The sequence below is a fragment of the Acartia tonsa genome, chromosome 6 (assembly GCF_053477335.1).
Source record: "Acartia tonsa isolate MP-2025a chromosome 6, ASM5347733v1, whole genome shotgun sequence".
NCBI lineage: Eukaryota > Metazoa > Arthropoda > Copepoda > Calanoida > Acartiidae > Acartia > Acartia tonsa.
In genome coordinates this window covers 26821476-26835779 of record NC_137265.1, presented here as the reverse complement: position 1 = coordinate 26835779, position 14304 = coordinate 26821476, and the positions used below count along the sequence as shown (strand labels likewise).

Sequence of the window (14304 nt, the reverse complement as noted above, 5' to 3'; positions counted from 1 at the left end):
GTACTTCAAATGTTTATCAAACTTATTTTTTTTTAGTGTTGAAGATATCGAAGTTCTTCAAACAAACGACGAAAAGTTTCAGACGTTTGATATTCTTTATGGATTACGATTTACCAGATATTCTGTGTATATTAAAGATTATTAAATAATAAAAAAACTTTAAAATGTCTAATTTAGATCGCATAACATTTCTATTTAATCAATTTAAGAGTTCTCCAAAACTCTCAAATATAAAATATACCATTTCATAAGAATTAATTAATTGAAAAGTTGAAGAGCCTCGAAAGAGAGCAGCAGCATTTACGTCACACACTCCCACATAACTCTCATCTAATATTTCACATAAAATATATTCATTTTAAACAAAGATAATATTTCCTACCTCGAATGAAAAGGTTGATATTTTATGATGAACAGTTTCAACTGTTGACCCATAAACTTCAAGTTCCTCCGACTCGGCATCAAGCCAATCACCATGAGTATCTAAACGCTTCCTTTTCTGTGCAGGTTCCTGAGGTTTACGTGAGCCCCCAATCTAAACACAAAAAGATATTATATGAAAAATTATGACTTTAAATGAAAAATTGATCTGAAGTAAACTGATTGATATCTCATAGGGACCGAAGGCAGGGCTGACAATTTCCAAATTTATAGATAAACATTAAACACATACATTTTATTATAATAGCTTCAAACCAAAAAAAAATTCCATTACAAATATGCTTGAAAAACATTTCAATTTGAACTATTGCTTAAATGTTGTTACAAAAGTTGAATAGTTTTTTTACAAAAATATTTACGTATTTAGTCCCTACTGCAGCTTTTTTATAACTATATAAAGTTCATCTGGCTTTAAATATGAAAAAGTCCGAATTCTCAGTACACTGTTCACAATCTATATACTTTTCTCTTTACGCACTGTAATCAACAATCTTATTTTGTCTAAATAATTGCATGTCAGCTTATTGTATTTGAATTACTCGTCAAAAAAGCACCAAAGTTTTTTTAACTAATCAAATATCTATTTTCTAAAGATTCATATTTAAAATGTGAAAAGAAACAAACCTGGCCAGCTTCTCTGCTAGTATATTTGAGAAGCAAAGAGTTGCCCAATCTACTACCAAGGAATAGATATCCATTCCCTAGTGTTGACAAACAAGTTGTTAGAACACTGGCTGCAGCTTTGTCCACATGAAATCCTTTCACTGATCGCATTGCATCAACCAATAGAGTTAATACATACAACTCACCTCCTAAAATCATTTTATATTTTTAGGACTACAATCATCTTTTTCGCTTTGGAATAAAATAATTTTGGAAGTTTGTTTGACTTTACTTCAAAAAATATTTTAATTTTTGGAAATATATGTAACTCACTTTTAAAGGTGAAGCAAGCTGTGATTATGAAAATTAAGCAGATCATGTCACATTAATTTAGATTTTTGTCATTAAACAACAATGAAAAGGTTCCTTTATTGACACATTTTCCTTTTAGCGACGATCTAATTGCTAAAAAACAGACCAACAAACTAGACACGTGAATAGAAACGTGTTTTAGTAAAAAATTTAAATGTTAAACATTAAAAAAAAAATAATATTTAAATGACAAACCATTTAAAGAGATTTAAATATCGGGATCAACGATGATTTATAAAGATAACAAATGTTATAAACTTAATTATAATGTCAAATACCTTTTAATGATATAACAAGCTGATCTGGAGAAAGAAACTCTGCCACAGCACAATCCAAGCTTAGCTTTACTCCCTCCAAAGGTCGAATTAAAATATCAGTTGTTACACCTACGATTAAGTAAACATACATATATACAGGGTGCGGCACATAAATCGAGACATTTTGTAATTTTTAAAGAAATAAACATAAAATCGTCAATTTTAAAGATTTTATTGAATTTTAAAAACTGGGAAGCAAAAGAGGTATATGACTAGTAGATTATTCAACAAAATCGCCGCCAGCCTCAATCACCGCCTCTACCGGCCTCCTCAACCGCCGGCAGGTCCAGGTCAAAATGTACCTGTCCAAGCTGGCGTAGTTCTCCTTGATAGGGGCAATGAGGGAGGTCTTTGTGGTATGGGCACGTCTATTGGTGCATGCTTCAAAGTAGCCCTAGGCCCAAAAGTCCATTGAATTAAGATCGGGCTGCTGGGAGGCTACATTTCCTTAGGAACATGAGCAACCGCCAAATTGACAAAATCCATGTTTTTGCTCTCATTTGGGCTAGGATTTAGCTACAGTGGACTTTAAGTACTCAAAATGCGCGTCTCGATGAGCTTAAGACACACAAAAAAATTTGGGTCAAATTTCCAACTCCTTCCCTGTCGGGCCCTACTGTTTGTGATTTCTTAAGGGTCAAAATCTTGAAAAATCGACCTCATTTCGGCTAGGATTGAGCTAAAATGGATTTAAACACGGTAAAATGTTTGTCTCAATGAGCCTAAGACACTCACAAAATTTGGGGTCAAGATTCCAACTCCTTCCCTGTCGGACCCTACGTTTTGTGACTTTGCGCATTAAACCACCGGCGCATTTGGAATCTGCCTTGTTGAACATATGCGCGGCCAGCTCGGTGTACACGTCTATCTTCGTCCAAAGATTTTTTTGTGCTAAAAGGTCATTACCTAAGCTTTCTATAGTGGGGTCAAACGTCCTAAATGGTCAAGTAATTTTCGCGCCATAGCCGTTTAAAAAATGTCTCGATTTATGTGCCGCACCCTGTATATATTTACTTTATTTTAAAGAATATTTTAACAGATCCGTGTTTAGACCGTAGCAAGTTTTTAATCTATAAGCTGAGGGGAAAAAGCTGGGAAAAGGTTTACAGATTATTAAACGATTTGAGTCAAATGGGTCAAACGTTTTGCGAAAACGTCGTACGTAGATATCCTAATCTGATCGTTAATTGATTGTTTTTATTATTGGAAGATGGAATAGCAAAGGAGTCTTTCTAATTTAGACTTAGATGAAATTTTGCCTAAAATTAATTATAAATACTAGGTTTTGTGACTTTTTCATAAGAATCGAGTTACATAACCAACCACAACGCGTGTATTTCTCTCAACCTTTTCCGAATAAAATTAAAATCAATAATCCTGTTAACCAAAAATCAATATCTACTTTTAAAAAACTAAGGTTACATTTTTTTCTCTTAAGAGAGAAATACGTAGAAATCCTAATAATAATCATGGTTCGACATCCTACAGTCTAACCCCCACCACCTCTAACTAATCCCCCGTCCCTAAATTAATTTTTTTTTTGCTGCAAAAGGGGAGTTACGAAATGTAGATTTTACAGATCTATAGAAAAAAATCTTTAACAAAAATATCTATATGTATAACTGAATTCTTTTAACTTTTTACAGACTTCGATTCATTTACATAATGAAAACTTTTTGATTTTACCTTTATCGCCCATTGCATTCAGAGATACTCCATAGATTGGAATACCTTGATTTACATAAAACAGACTGTTAACAGCAAATACCAATATACCCCCAATCGGAACCGGAACTGGAATCGCCTAAATTTAAGTAATATAGAAAGAGGGTCATTTTTTCGCGTATTTCCCGTAAAGTTAAGTCAAATTGTTACACTTCACTTTACAGAAAATACGCGAAAAATGACCCCCTTTATAGATATATCCTGTAATATAAAGTAGTAAGCTTTTTTGTCTTTAGCGAAGGATCTCACAAACAGCTAAACTAATATGATTCTCATTTACAGTGAAGATTCTTATAGGTCCTGCGATAGTTATAGGATATTTTATTTTAAAAATAAGCATTTGTATGGCTTCAGGGTATTTTTTTCCCCTTGCATATTAGAATAAGGTGATGGGCTAAAAAAATGGGCTAAGTTTTTGTTCATATATAAGTTCCGACTATAAACAGGTTATCTTCAGGTCCTTTTTCTGCATAAAGATATCTGTATGATGAATAGAATTTTTTGTGTGGTTTCCATTTTCCTATAGAATTCCTACTATATATAACACAATTTGTCCCATTATTTGCTTCCCGTTCCCTTCTACTTAGAGAACTTAGTCTATTGGTTCTATTTTTTTTACACAAACCTGTAACTCCGCTTCTGAAAAATATGTGGATCTGAATTTTGTTGTCTTATTAACTTTTTTTGTACAGAATTTTCGACTTTTACAGAGTTAGGCCCTTTTTTGCTTCCTTCCCTTTCTATTAAATAAACTTTGTCCGTAGGTTCACATATGAACATATGAATAAAAATAACATAAAAGAAACCCTATTAGATATCAAAAATGATAAAAATAAAAATATATGCCTTTATGACCCATTGACTGGCAAACAAAGGGTGGTTTTCACAAAGTAAGATCATCAGAGACAATACAAAATGGATGTTATCTACTTAAATATGACCGATGATAGGAATGCTGACATGAAAAAACAGAGGTCTAGCTTTAATTGGGGACTGACAAAGTGAATTATAGATTATTTTTGCTACTAAAATTAAATTAACCTTGACACAGTCAAAAGGAAGTAATTCTCTGGACCAAATCAACGCCGACAATCTTTCCTAAATTATAAATGTATCAGAAATAAACATAAAACATAATAGACGAAATCGTAAAAATTTCAATTATATTTTGTCGAAAATGGATATTACCTTCACATCAATTGAAATAACATCTAGTCTGCATGTATCTCTTTTTACAGCAACTCTACCAGTGTAGGTAGGAGAGGGCTCATACAGAATCAGTAATGTAGGTTGATTATACCCATGAAGGAATTGTATGTCAATTATGTTATCCACACTATTGCTTGATATAACCTTAACAAATAAATTTAATTTTAATAATTCTCTGTAATGCGGTAAAAAGTATCTTAAAGGAGAAGGTTTAGTGATTAAATGATATTATTAAATGATTTTTATTTAATATTTTTTTAAATATCGCACAGAAGGTCAGGCGGAATACTGGTTCATCTATAAAAAATACATTTTACATCCACCAGGCATTTTACATTCATACCTGAGAAAGATCAATGGTGTACGAGGGTAATATTTTGCTGCTCGCTGATCCAATTCTGATGAAAAAATAATTATTTTACAACAAAGAAAGTATACAATAAGACAAAGAGATTTCCCAAAGGTAAAGAAACCAAGGACAATAAGCCCAGCATTAAAAAAGAGACGAGAATTATAAAGGATAAAACCGACATAGCTGTAAAAGACGATCATGACCATTAAAGCCAATAATAACTGGATATTATTTCACTTTAGCTCAATATAAATTAGAGGCTACAAAAAGACATAATTCTAAAACAGCTACGCTGCTGCAAATACATTAAAACTTCTTTTGTTCTAGAAATCAGAAAAATTATTTCCATTTCTTTTATAACAAAAAATATCTCTTACTTAATCAACTCGTATATTCAGAAAATTTTTACTTAGAATTTTATTATTAACAATGAAGACGCACAATATATTAAGAAGACTAGTTAATAAGAAAATGTATGCATTTTTTTTAAAATAAGATTTTCTTATTAAACAGACATACAAAATTCGCGAGTCGGCTCCTATTTTTTTCTGGCTCCCAATATTGAATCTCATATGTATTATAGTAAAGATTATAAGCAAATTTACATATATAATCCCAGAATTTTGGGAGCTAAATCATGTCTTCAAAGGCGATTTTTTTCAAAGATTTTTGGTGTTTAGGAGCCACTTTACAAATTTGATATGTAACGGTAATAAAGATGTTAAAGATAAGAAAGTATTGTTTATAAATAATTAATTACTCTTAAAATACTTGAAAAATATACTGCTAAAAAATCGCGCAACCTATTATATTTGTTAATTAAAATCTTGTAAACGGCTTGAATGATTGTTACAAAATTTTATTTATTGGGATTTATGTATTTTATTTAAGATCTATAGAACGGCTAAATCACACATCTTATTGACTATTCTATAAATCAATTTATCTGTCTGTATGTATGTGTTAACAAAGATCTCATAAACAGTTTAATCACACAATTTTTAACCGCTGGACCGATCAATACAAAATTTTCAGGGAAGTTTAATGTAGGTCTCGGTTTAGTTTTAAGTTGTTTGAGGGGGGAGGGGGTTGGAGATTGTCAACTAAGATCTCGTAAAATTCCGCGGTACCCAAAGTATCATAACAGCATCTTATTAGACATTGGGGACTGTAAATTTCCGCGGTACCCAAAGTATTATAACAGCATCTTATTAGACGTTGGGGACTGTAAATTTCCGCGGTACCCAAAGTATTATAATAGCATCTTATTAGACATTGGGGACAGTAAATTTCCGCGGTACCCAAAGTATTATAACAGCATCTTATTAGGCATTGGGGACTGTAAAATTCCGCGGTACCCAAAGTATTATAACAGCATCTTATTAGACATTGGGAAATGTAAAATTCCGCGGTACCCAAAGTATCATAACAGCATCTTATTAGGCATTAGGGACTGTAAATTTCAGCAGTACCCAAAGTATTATAACAGCATCTTATTAGGCATTGGGGACTGTAAAATTCCGCGGTACCCAAAGTATTATAACAGCATCTTATTAGACATTGGGAAATGTAAAATTCCGCGGTACCCAAAGTATCATAACAGCATCTTATTAGGCATTAGGGACTGTAAATTTCAGCAGTACCCAAAGTATTATAACAGCATCTTATTAGGCATTGGGGACTGTAAATTTCCGCGGTACCCAAAGTATTATAACAGCATCTTATTAGACATTGGGGACTGTAAATTTCCGCGGTACCCAAAGTATTATAACAGCATCTTATTAGACATTGGGGACTGTAAAATTCCGCGGTACCCAAAGTATTATAACAGCATCTTATTAGACATTGGGGACTGTAAATTTCCGCGGTACCCAAAGTATTATAACAGCATCTTATTAGACATTGGGGACTGTAAAATTCCGCGGTACCCAAAGTATTATAACAGCATCTTATTAGACATTGGGGACTGTAAATTTCCGCGGTACCCAAAGTATTATAACAGCATCTTATTAGACATTGGGGACTGTAAATTTCCGCGTAAAAGATAAAACAATAGCCATTAATCCTAGTAGGCTAAATTTTTAATATGTTGTACTCAAAGCAATTCCTAACAACTTTGCTTTTATAAAAAAGTTGAAAAAAATCACTTTAAATATCATTTTTTCCCTCCGTAAGTTCGTATGTAATAATTATCAATGGAAAGAAGGAAAAAAAGATAGATAGATAGATATTAGATATGTTTAGGCTAAGCAATATATGGGTTGCGTGTGTATATGTGTGTGTGTGTGTGTGTTGTGTTATAATTACATACGGAAGCCCTTACCACAGCGCATCCAACTTACAACTAGTTTTATCAGTCTGTCGGTCTACAAGCCATAAAAGACATATTTAATACTACACTCCATGGATGCCTCTAAGGGCACTTAAGGTAGGGGGGGGGGGAGGTATCTTTTATTAAGAGGGTGAAGATACCCACCCCAAAATTAAAAAAAACTTCTGACCTTAAGAACCATATCGGTTAAACAGTTAGCAAGATCCTTTGTAACAGACAAAAAAGCATACTACTTTATTTCAATGGCATCTATAAACCCCGACTAAACTGTACATATATGAATTAGGAAATTATCTAGTTTTACTTTCTCAAGATTTTCTACAGATATGATTGTCCTTGTTTAAAAGTTTAACCTTAACTGCATGGGAGGCATTGAATTTCCAACGAACTATCATAACAGCTAAAATATTTGAAGAATAAACAAACAGATAAATAGATAGATAGATCACACACCCACTTACAAATACATATACACATTTTAGCATTTTTTTTTGTAGTAAAATTTTAAATTATATTTTGTAACATAATTTTCTACAACATTTATTAAAAATCCTCTTTTTAAAAGCGAAGCTTTTCTATAATTAGGGTCGGTCCGTCCGTACGTCCGTCCGTCCGTAACGGATAGCTTTTTTCGTTAATTTAGGCATGTTAGAATTGTCCTATCGATTTCAAATTTTGCATGGTGATTCCTTTAATAGTTAGGTACGATTTAGAAAGCGTAGCAACTCTATAATCATCACCAAAATGTCCGTACGTCCATTTTAAACATGTTAATTTTTTTACTTTTTTAACAACAAATTTTTATGTGATCTAAACATCCGATTGGTCTGATTTTTGGTATATTGATTCCTGGGACAACAAAGTATAATGTAAAAAGCAAAGCAACTCTATAATCAAGTCCTTAAAATGTAAGTATGTCCATAAACATTATCCTGAATCAAGCAGTTTTTCAACAAATTTACTTACAATTTTGCTTTGACTCTTATACATATATATTATGATTATTCAGCTCTGACACTATACAAGTGTAAATGTCCGTTTGTCTTACCGTTTCAGTGCTTCGCTTTTATGGATGTTGTCATCCTTGTTGTTTTGTAAATACTTTGTGTCTTATTAAAGATTTTTAAAGCATGCAATTTCAAGTGTAAAATAGTTGAAGTAAATTAAAGTAAAACGAGGATGACAACATCTATAAATTCAAAGCAGTAGGACAAACGAACAGTAACACTTGTAGAGTGTCAGAACTGAATAATCAGAATATAAATGTACGAGTCTAAACAAAATTGTAAGTAATTCTTTTGAAAAACTGCTTGATACAGGATAATGTTTATGGATGTACTTACATTTTTAGGGCTTAATTTTACAGATGCTTAGCTTATAACATTATACCTTGATGTAAGAAGAATAATTATTCTCGTATTCATTCGAATCCGGTGGATAGGAACTGGTTCTCATCCATACGAAAAACTATGTCTAGCATCATATTATATACAGCTTTCTATGAATATAAAAATGTACAATCATAAGATTAAAACCAGTTTTTTAGCCGGTGCCTTCCGCTCCTCGGGGCTAAAAAAAACTAGTTTTAATCTTATAATTGTACATTCTATATCCGCGGAAAGCCGTTTATAATACGATGCAAGAAATAACTATTACAAAACTCGGATGAATAGAATAATTATAGCACATTTTGTTGTTGAAAAGGTTAAAAACCTACACGTTTTTAATGGACTTAACAGACTTTTTGGAAATGCTTATGGAGTTGCTTTGCTTTCTAAATTATACCTAACTTATATAGGAATTATCATACAAAGTTTTTTAAATTGATAGTACAATTCTAAAATGTCTAAATTAACTAAAAAAGCTATTCATTCCAGACAAACAGACTGACCATTATTATAGAAAAGCTTGACTTTTAAAAACGTTTTTGTACTGTATAAAAAATGTGTAAATTTCCAATTTCCCTAAAAATTCATATGTATAGATTAGCAATAAAGATAGTCTTAATTGCCCAACTGAATTTTTCTGAACGGAAAATATTTCTTTTTTTATTTAAACTTGGAAACTATTTGACTTTTACTGTATAATCTACAAACTGCTTCGCCTCTAATCTTTAGGGCGAGTTGGGAATGTCAGGAACATAGCATAAAATCACCCCAAGATTATTCATAAAGCTTTCCTGAAAAGTAAAACCAATTAAGACCCACAATTTCTGTAATTTTTAGCTTCAGACAAAAAAACCTTACTACTTTATAGTATGGAACATTGTACTAGAAGCGGCTACGCCCCTAGAGGCATATAAGCGCTCTTGGTTTGGGGGGAAACATATATTGTTATCCCATAAGTGATTATATATTATGTAAATTCTAAATTTATCATATTATTATCATAAGTTTTAAAGTTATTGTATCAAAGCCAATTTAAGGATTCTTTCAATTTAGCAAAATGTGTAGCTTTTAATGTTAAACGTATAACTTGCTATTATTTCAACAATATACTAGAAATTTAATTTCTTTGGCTGAAAAGTTGTCTGTTATAAATACTTTAATGAAATGAGTTATTTAATAAACCCAAATTTAGCAATAATGAATATTTAATATTATATTTGAAATTCAAACATAAGTCAAAATCTAACAATCTATAATACAAAGTAGAATAATGTCTGTCCGTCCGTCTGTCTGTTTGTCTGTCTGTCCGTCTGTCTGTTTGTCTGTATTATATTTTACTATTCTTTTATATATTAAACATTGGAGTGTTATTCATACTCTAAAAATGCACGAAACTTGCAAAATGCCATCCTTGTTAAAACCACAGACAAAACTATATAGCAGTGTAATTAAAGGCATACTAAAATTGTTATCTTAACTTGAGACAAAAATAGGTGTAGCCCTGGGATTTTCAGGGCTTAAACATTGGACAAAAGTTTGATATAAACACATAATTAAACATATTATGATAGAACAGTTGCTTTAATTTTTAATTTAACAAAAAAGTCAATGGATGAGATGATATGATTGTAAAACTTTGGGGACAAATAGAATTTACAATCCGGTGTTCCCATCCCTTCCTCCCTGATCTAATCTGCTTCAGTAATAAGAGGTATTTTTTAAAATCTTAAATTATATAAGTATAAATTATAGAATGATAAAGGAGAACTCAATCGGTTAAGTGGTTATCGAAATCTGAAGCTACACACAAAATAACTTACTACTTTATACTATAGGATATATTTGAAATAACTTATACATTTTTTAAATAACTTATATTTTTTTCTTTCGATTTATCCTTTAGAATTCGTGAACTATTACTTGAAAAGGTAAAGATTATATTTCTGTAATTAAATTCCCAGCCGTCGTTGATGATTCGCTAAAACCAAATTTTTAAAAGTCTTTAAAAAAATAACAATAAACTTATTTTGGTGCTATTATAATTGTTGTTTTTATATAATTTATTTCGAGTTAAACATGAAACAAACTATGAATTTATGTATTTTTAAATGTTTATAATAGATAAATTACGAATTACGGAATATAAATCATGTACATTTGAAGTATGAGATATTATTTTTTTGTTTTAATAGAAACTCAAGAAAATCATTAAGAAAATCAGAATTTAGACCCATATTATTTAAAATTGATAAAGCAGATTTTACAACAAACAATGATAAATTTGGTATTTACTTGTCTGTCGCGTGGAAAACTTTTCCTTTTAAAGTATTACAGTTCTTTGTTCGTTAATATCTTAGTAACCACTGCACTGATTAGGAAAGCTAAATATAGGTCGCTGGATAATTTAATGCTATATTACTGACCCTCGTCTCTAGGGGCGCAGTCGCTAGTAATATCTCTACAAGGATGACAACATCCAGAAGAAGTAAAGCTCATAGTGTACTAAAAATACGGAGATACGGAAAGTGTCATGTGTGACGTAATAAAAATACGTGGGAAAGGGCGATGGATTTAGACCTATTTTTATGATGTAACACATGACACGTTCTTCCTGACAGACAAAAGGGAAGTTATAGAGCAAATTCTCAATTGTCATGGAAATATTCATAAATCCCCAAATTTTACATCGACTTAATAACCAACATAATCAAATTCTTGTTGATATAACACAATTCCAAAGCTTAATAAGGGCTTCAAAACCTAAATGTTTTGACAGTTATATGAATTATGATAATTAATGGTGGCAATTGCTAACAGAATTTTTTCCCATCTTTTTATCATATTATCACGATTTCTTTAGTAATATGTACATTTCATTGCACGACGATTTAAATCATAAATTCGGTACAAAAGTAATTTATAAGAAATAATTTGTATACAGATATAAATTTTCCTCAATTTTTAGGGTACTGTGCCCAGTGAAATAGCCTAAATCCATTGGGAAAAAATTTAAACTAATTGCTATATTATTTTTAAGATCATAAACACAGACGGGCATCAAACCTTAAATTTAATGTCATATATTCATATTATAGCCGGTTATATGTAGTTGTATATGTTGGGTTTGGTTTTAGGCTATTTTGAGGTAGGTATGTCCATGTGACCAAATATTTGTTTTAGTTCATTATCTATTTAAGAATTAAAAAATTAACTAGAAAAAAGAAGTATGGAAATTAAAAAAGAAACAAAGAAATTAAAATCATTTGACCAAGCAATTAATGTTCCAATGTTAATTTATAAACATTTAATCAGTAAACCATGTCAATAACTTTTCTAAATGATTTTTCCGCTAAGAGAAAGCAACAGGGTTCGGCAGCCGCGACTAAGCCTCAAATTAAAACCTGTTTATGCTCTTGAAATTTTTTTGAAAAGAGTTATTGCCCTATTTGGGTCAGGTTTAGACTTTCAGCTGATTTTTAAAATGTAAAATATTGATTTCCATGTGGCTTACAGGCGACTGACGAGCTGCTGCCGAGCCCTGAAAAGCATTGACTTTTGGATTAAGCTATAAAAATTGGAAAGATTTTTAATGAATATAATAGATTTGAAATCTGCATAAAATTTTAAGGAATTTTTTATGAAATTCGTTTTTTGTATAATTCTTTATCTATAAGCGCAAATACAAATTAAGTTAAATAATTTTGACATCTGTGATTGGTCAAAATTTATTAACTTAAATTGGATTTGCGCTTTTAAATAATGAATTATATAAAAAACGAATTTTATAAAAAAAAATCCTTAAAATTTTATGCAGATTTCAAATCTATTATATTCATTAAAATTCTTTCCAATTTTTATAGCTTATTTTGGATGCTTAAAGTTAGGTATTTCTAGGACTTTTAAGGGATCAGACAACGGACAATTAATTAATAAATATTTCCAATGAAGATAAACTGATTATTCCTCCTGTAGAATATTGGTTATTGGTGAAAAGTTTGGACTAGTTAAAAACTAAAGTACAATAGTATTTCAACCAATGAATAAAATAATGTGGTTATAAAACTTTGAATACCAATGTAATTAATTCCAATGCAACCTCATTCCTATGGTTTTTCTTAAATATTATCCTTTGTAATGTCCCTATATCCCTGTAATGTACCCTGTGGGTGAAAAGAAATGCGCATGGTTATCAGTTTCATTAAAATTAAATTTAAAACTTTTACTAAATATAGACAGATATATAGACCAGCTATAAAGAAATATATTTAGAATGATAAAAAAGCTAAATAGTAGCTCTGCAATGAAATATTTATGCTTAATAACCGCTTTTCTCAGCTTTTTATCTTAATACTAGCGGCTACGCCCCTAGAGGCTTTCTTAGGGCATTTGAGGTTAAATTCTAAAAGAAAGAGTAAAATGATGTTTTTTTTTGGGGGGGGGAAGTTGATTACCCCCATTTTCATTTCAATTTTTAAACGAAAAATTGTGAGGGGGAGGTGTCATTTTTAAAAGCGAAGCTTTTCTATTATTAGGGTCGGTCCGTCCGTCCGTCCGTCCGTCCGTCCGTCCGTAACGGATAGCTTTTTTCGTTAATTTGGGCATGTTAGAATTGTCCTATCGATTTCTGTACATTCCTGTAGTAGTTAGGTACGATTTAGAAAGCGTAGCAACTCTATAATCATTACCAAAATGTCCGTTTTAAACATGTTGATTTTTTTACTTTTTTAATAACAAATTTTGATGTAATCTAATCATCCGATTGATCTCATTTTTTGGATACTGATTCCTGGGACATCAAAATACAATATTATAAGCGAAGCAACTCTATAATTAAGTCCTAAAAATGTCAGTATGTCCATAAACATAATTCTGTGTTAAGCATTTTTTCAACAAATTTATTACAATTTTGCATCGACTATTATACATTTATATTCTGATTATTCAGTTCTGACACTATACAAGTGTTAATGTCCGTTTGGCCTACCGTTTCAGCGCTTCGCTTTTATAGATGTTGTCATCCTTGTTTTGGTAGAGACAGACACAGATTATCACTTCCTTAGATAAATAGATAGATAGTCAGATAGACAGACAAAAAGATTGATAGATAGATAGATAGAGATAGATAAAGAGACAGATAGATAGATAGATAGATAGATGGATGGATAGATGGATAGATTGATAGATGGATATATGGATAGATAGATACAGTTAAAACATATTCAATAATTTGAAGTATCTTAAGAGTTTTTTTTGTCTAGAGTTAAAAATCATGAAAATTGGTGAACTCAATTAGTTGTTCTTTTAAGGGCTGCTTTATACATATCTTACTGGGTGGATTTAAGCTATTTTCATTACTGGGTGGATTTAAGCTATTTTGATTACCTCCCTCGCACAAATATATTATAATCTTATATAGCAAATAACTGCAGAGAGAGAGGGGACAATAGTCCCCAAAGTTTTCTTATTCGTTGATTTAATAATTTTATGGCCTATAGGGAATTTTGATTGCTTGGTTTATTGAGTTGTGTGTTCAAACGTCTCACTCACTAATATTCAGATAAGGTA

The 14304-nt window shown here is 31.1% G+C and overlaps 1 protein-coding gene across 1 annotated transcript in view; it reads right to left on the bottom strand.

The window, feature by feature from the left end:
• Cpsf160 (cleavage and polyadenylation specificity factor subunit 1) overlaps window positions 1–14304 on the bottom strand; it is an 89507-nt gene that overhangs the window by 60614 nt on the left and 14589 nt on the right. The window contains exons 7-13 of the mRNA XM_080164137.1: window positions 5011–5065; window positions 4647–4811; window positions 4500–4556; window positions 3420–3537; window positions 1695–1802; window positions 1066–1253; window positions 383–535 (exon numbers count right to left, since the gene is read on the bottom strand). Coding sequence (XP_080020263.1) covers window positions 383–535; window positions 1066–1253; window positions 1695–1802; window positions 3420–3537; window positions 4500–4556; window positions 4647–4811; window positions 5011–5065 — 844 coding nt within the window. The remainder of the gene's footprint in view (window positions 1–382; window positions 536–1065; window positions 1254–1694; window positions 1803–3419; window positions 3538–4499; window positions 4557–4646; window positions 4812–5010; window positions 5066–14304) is intronic.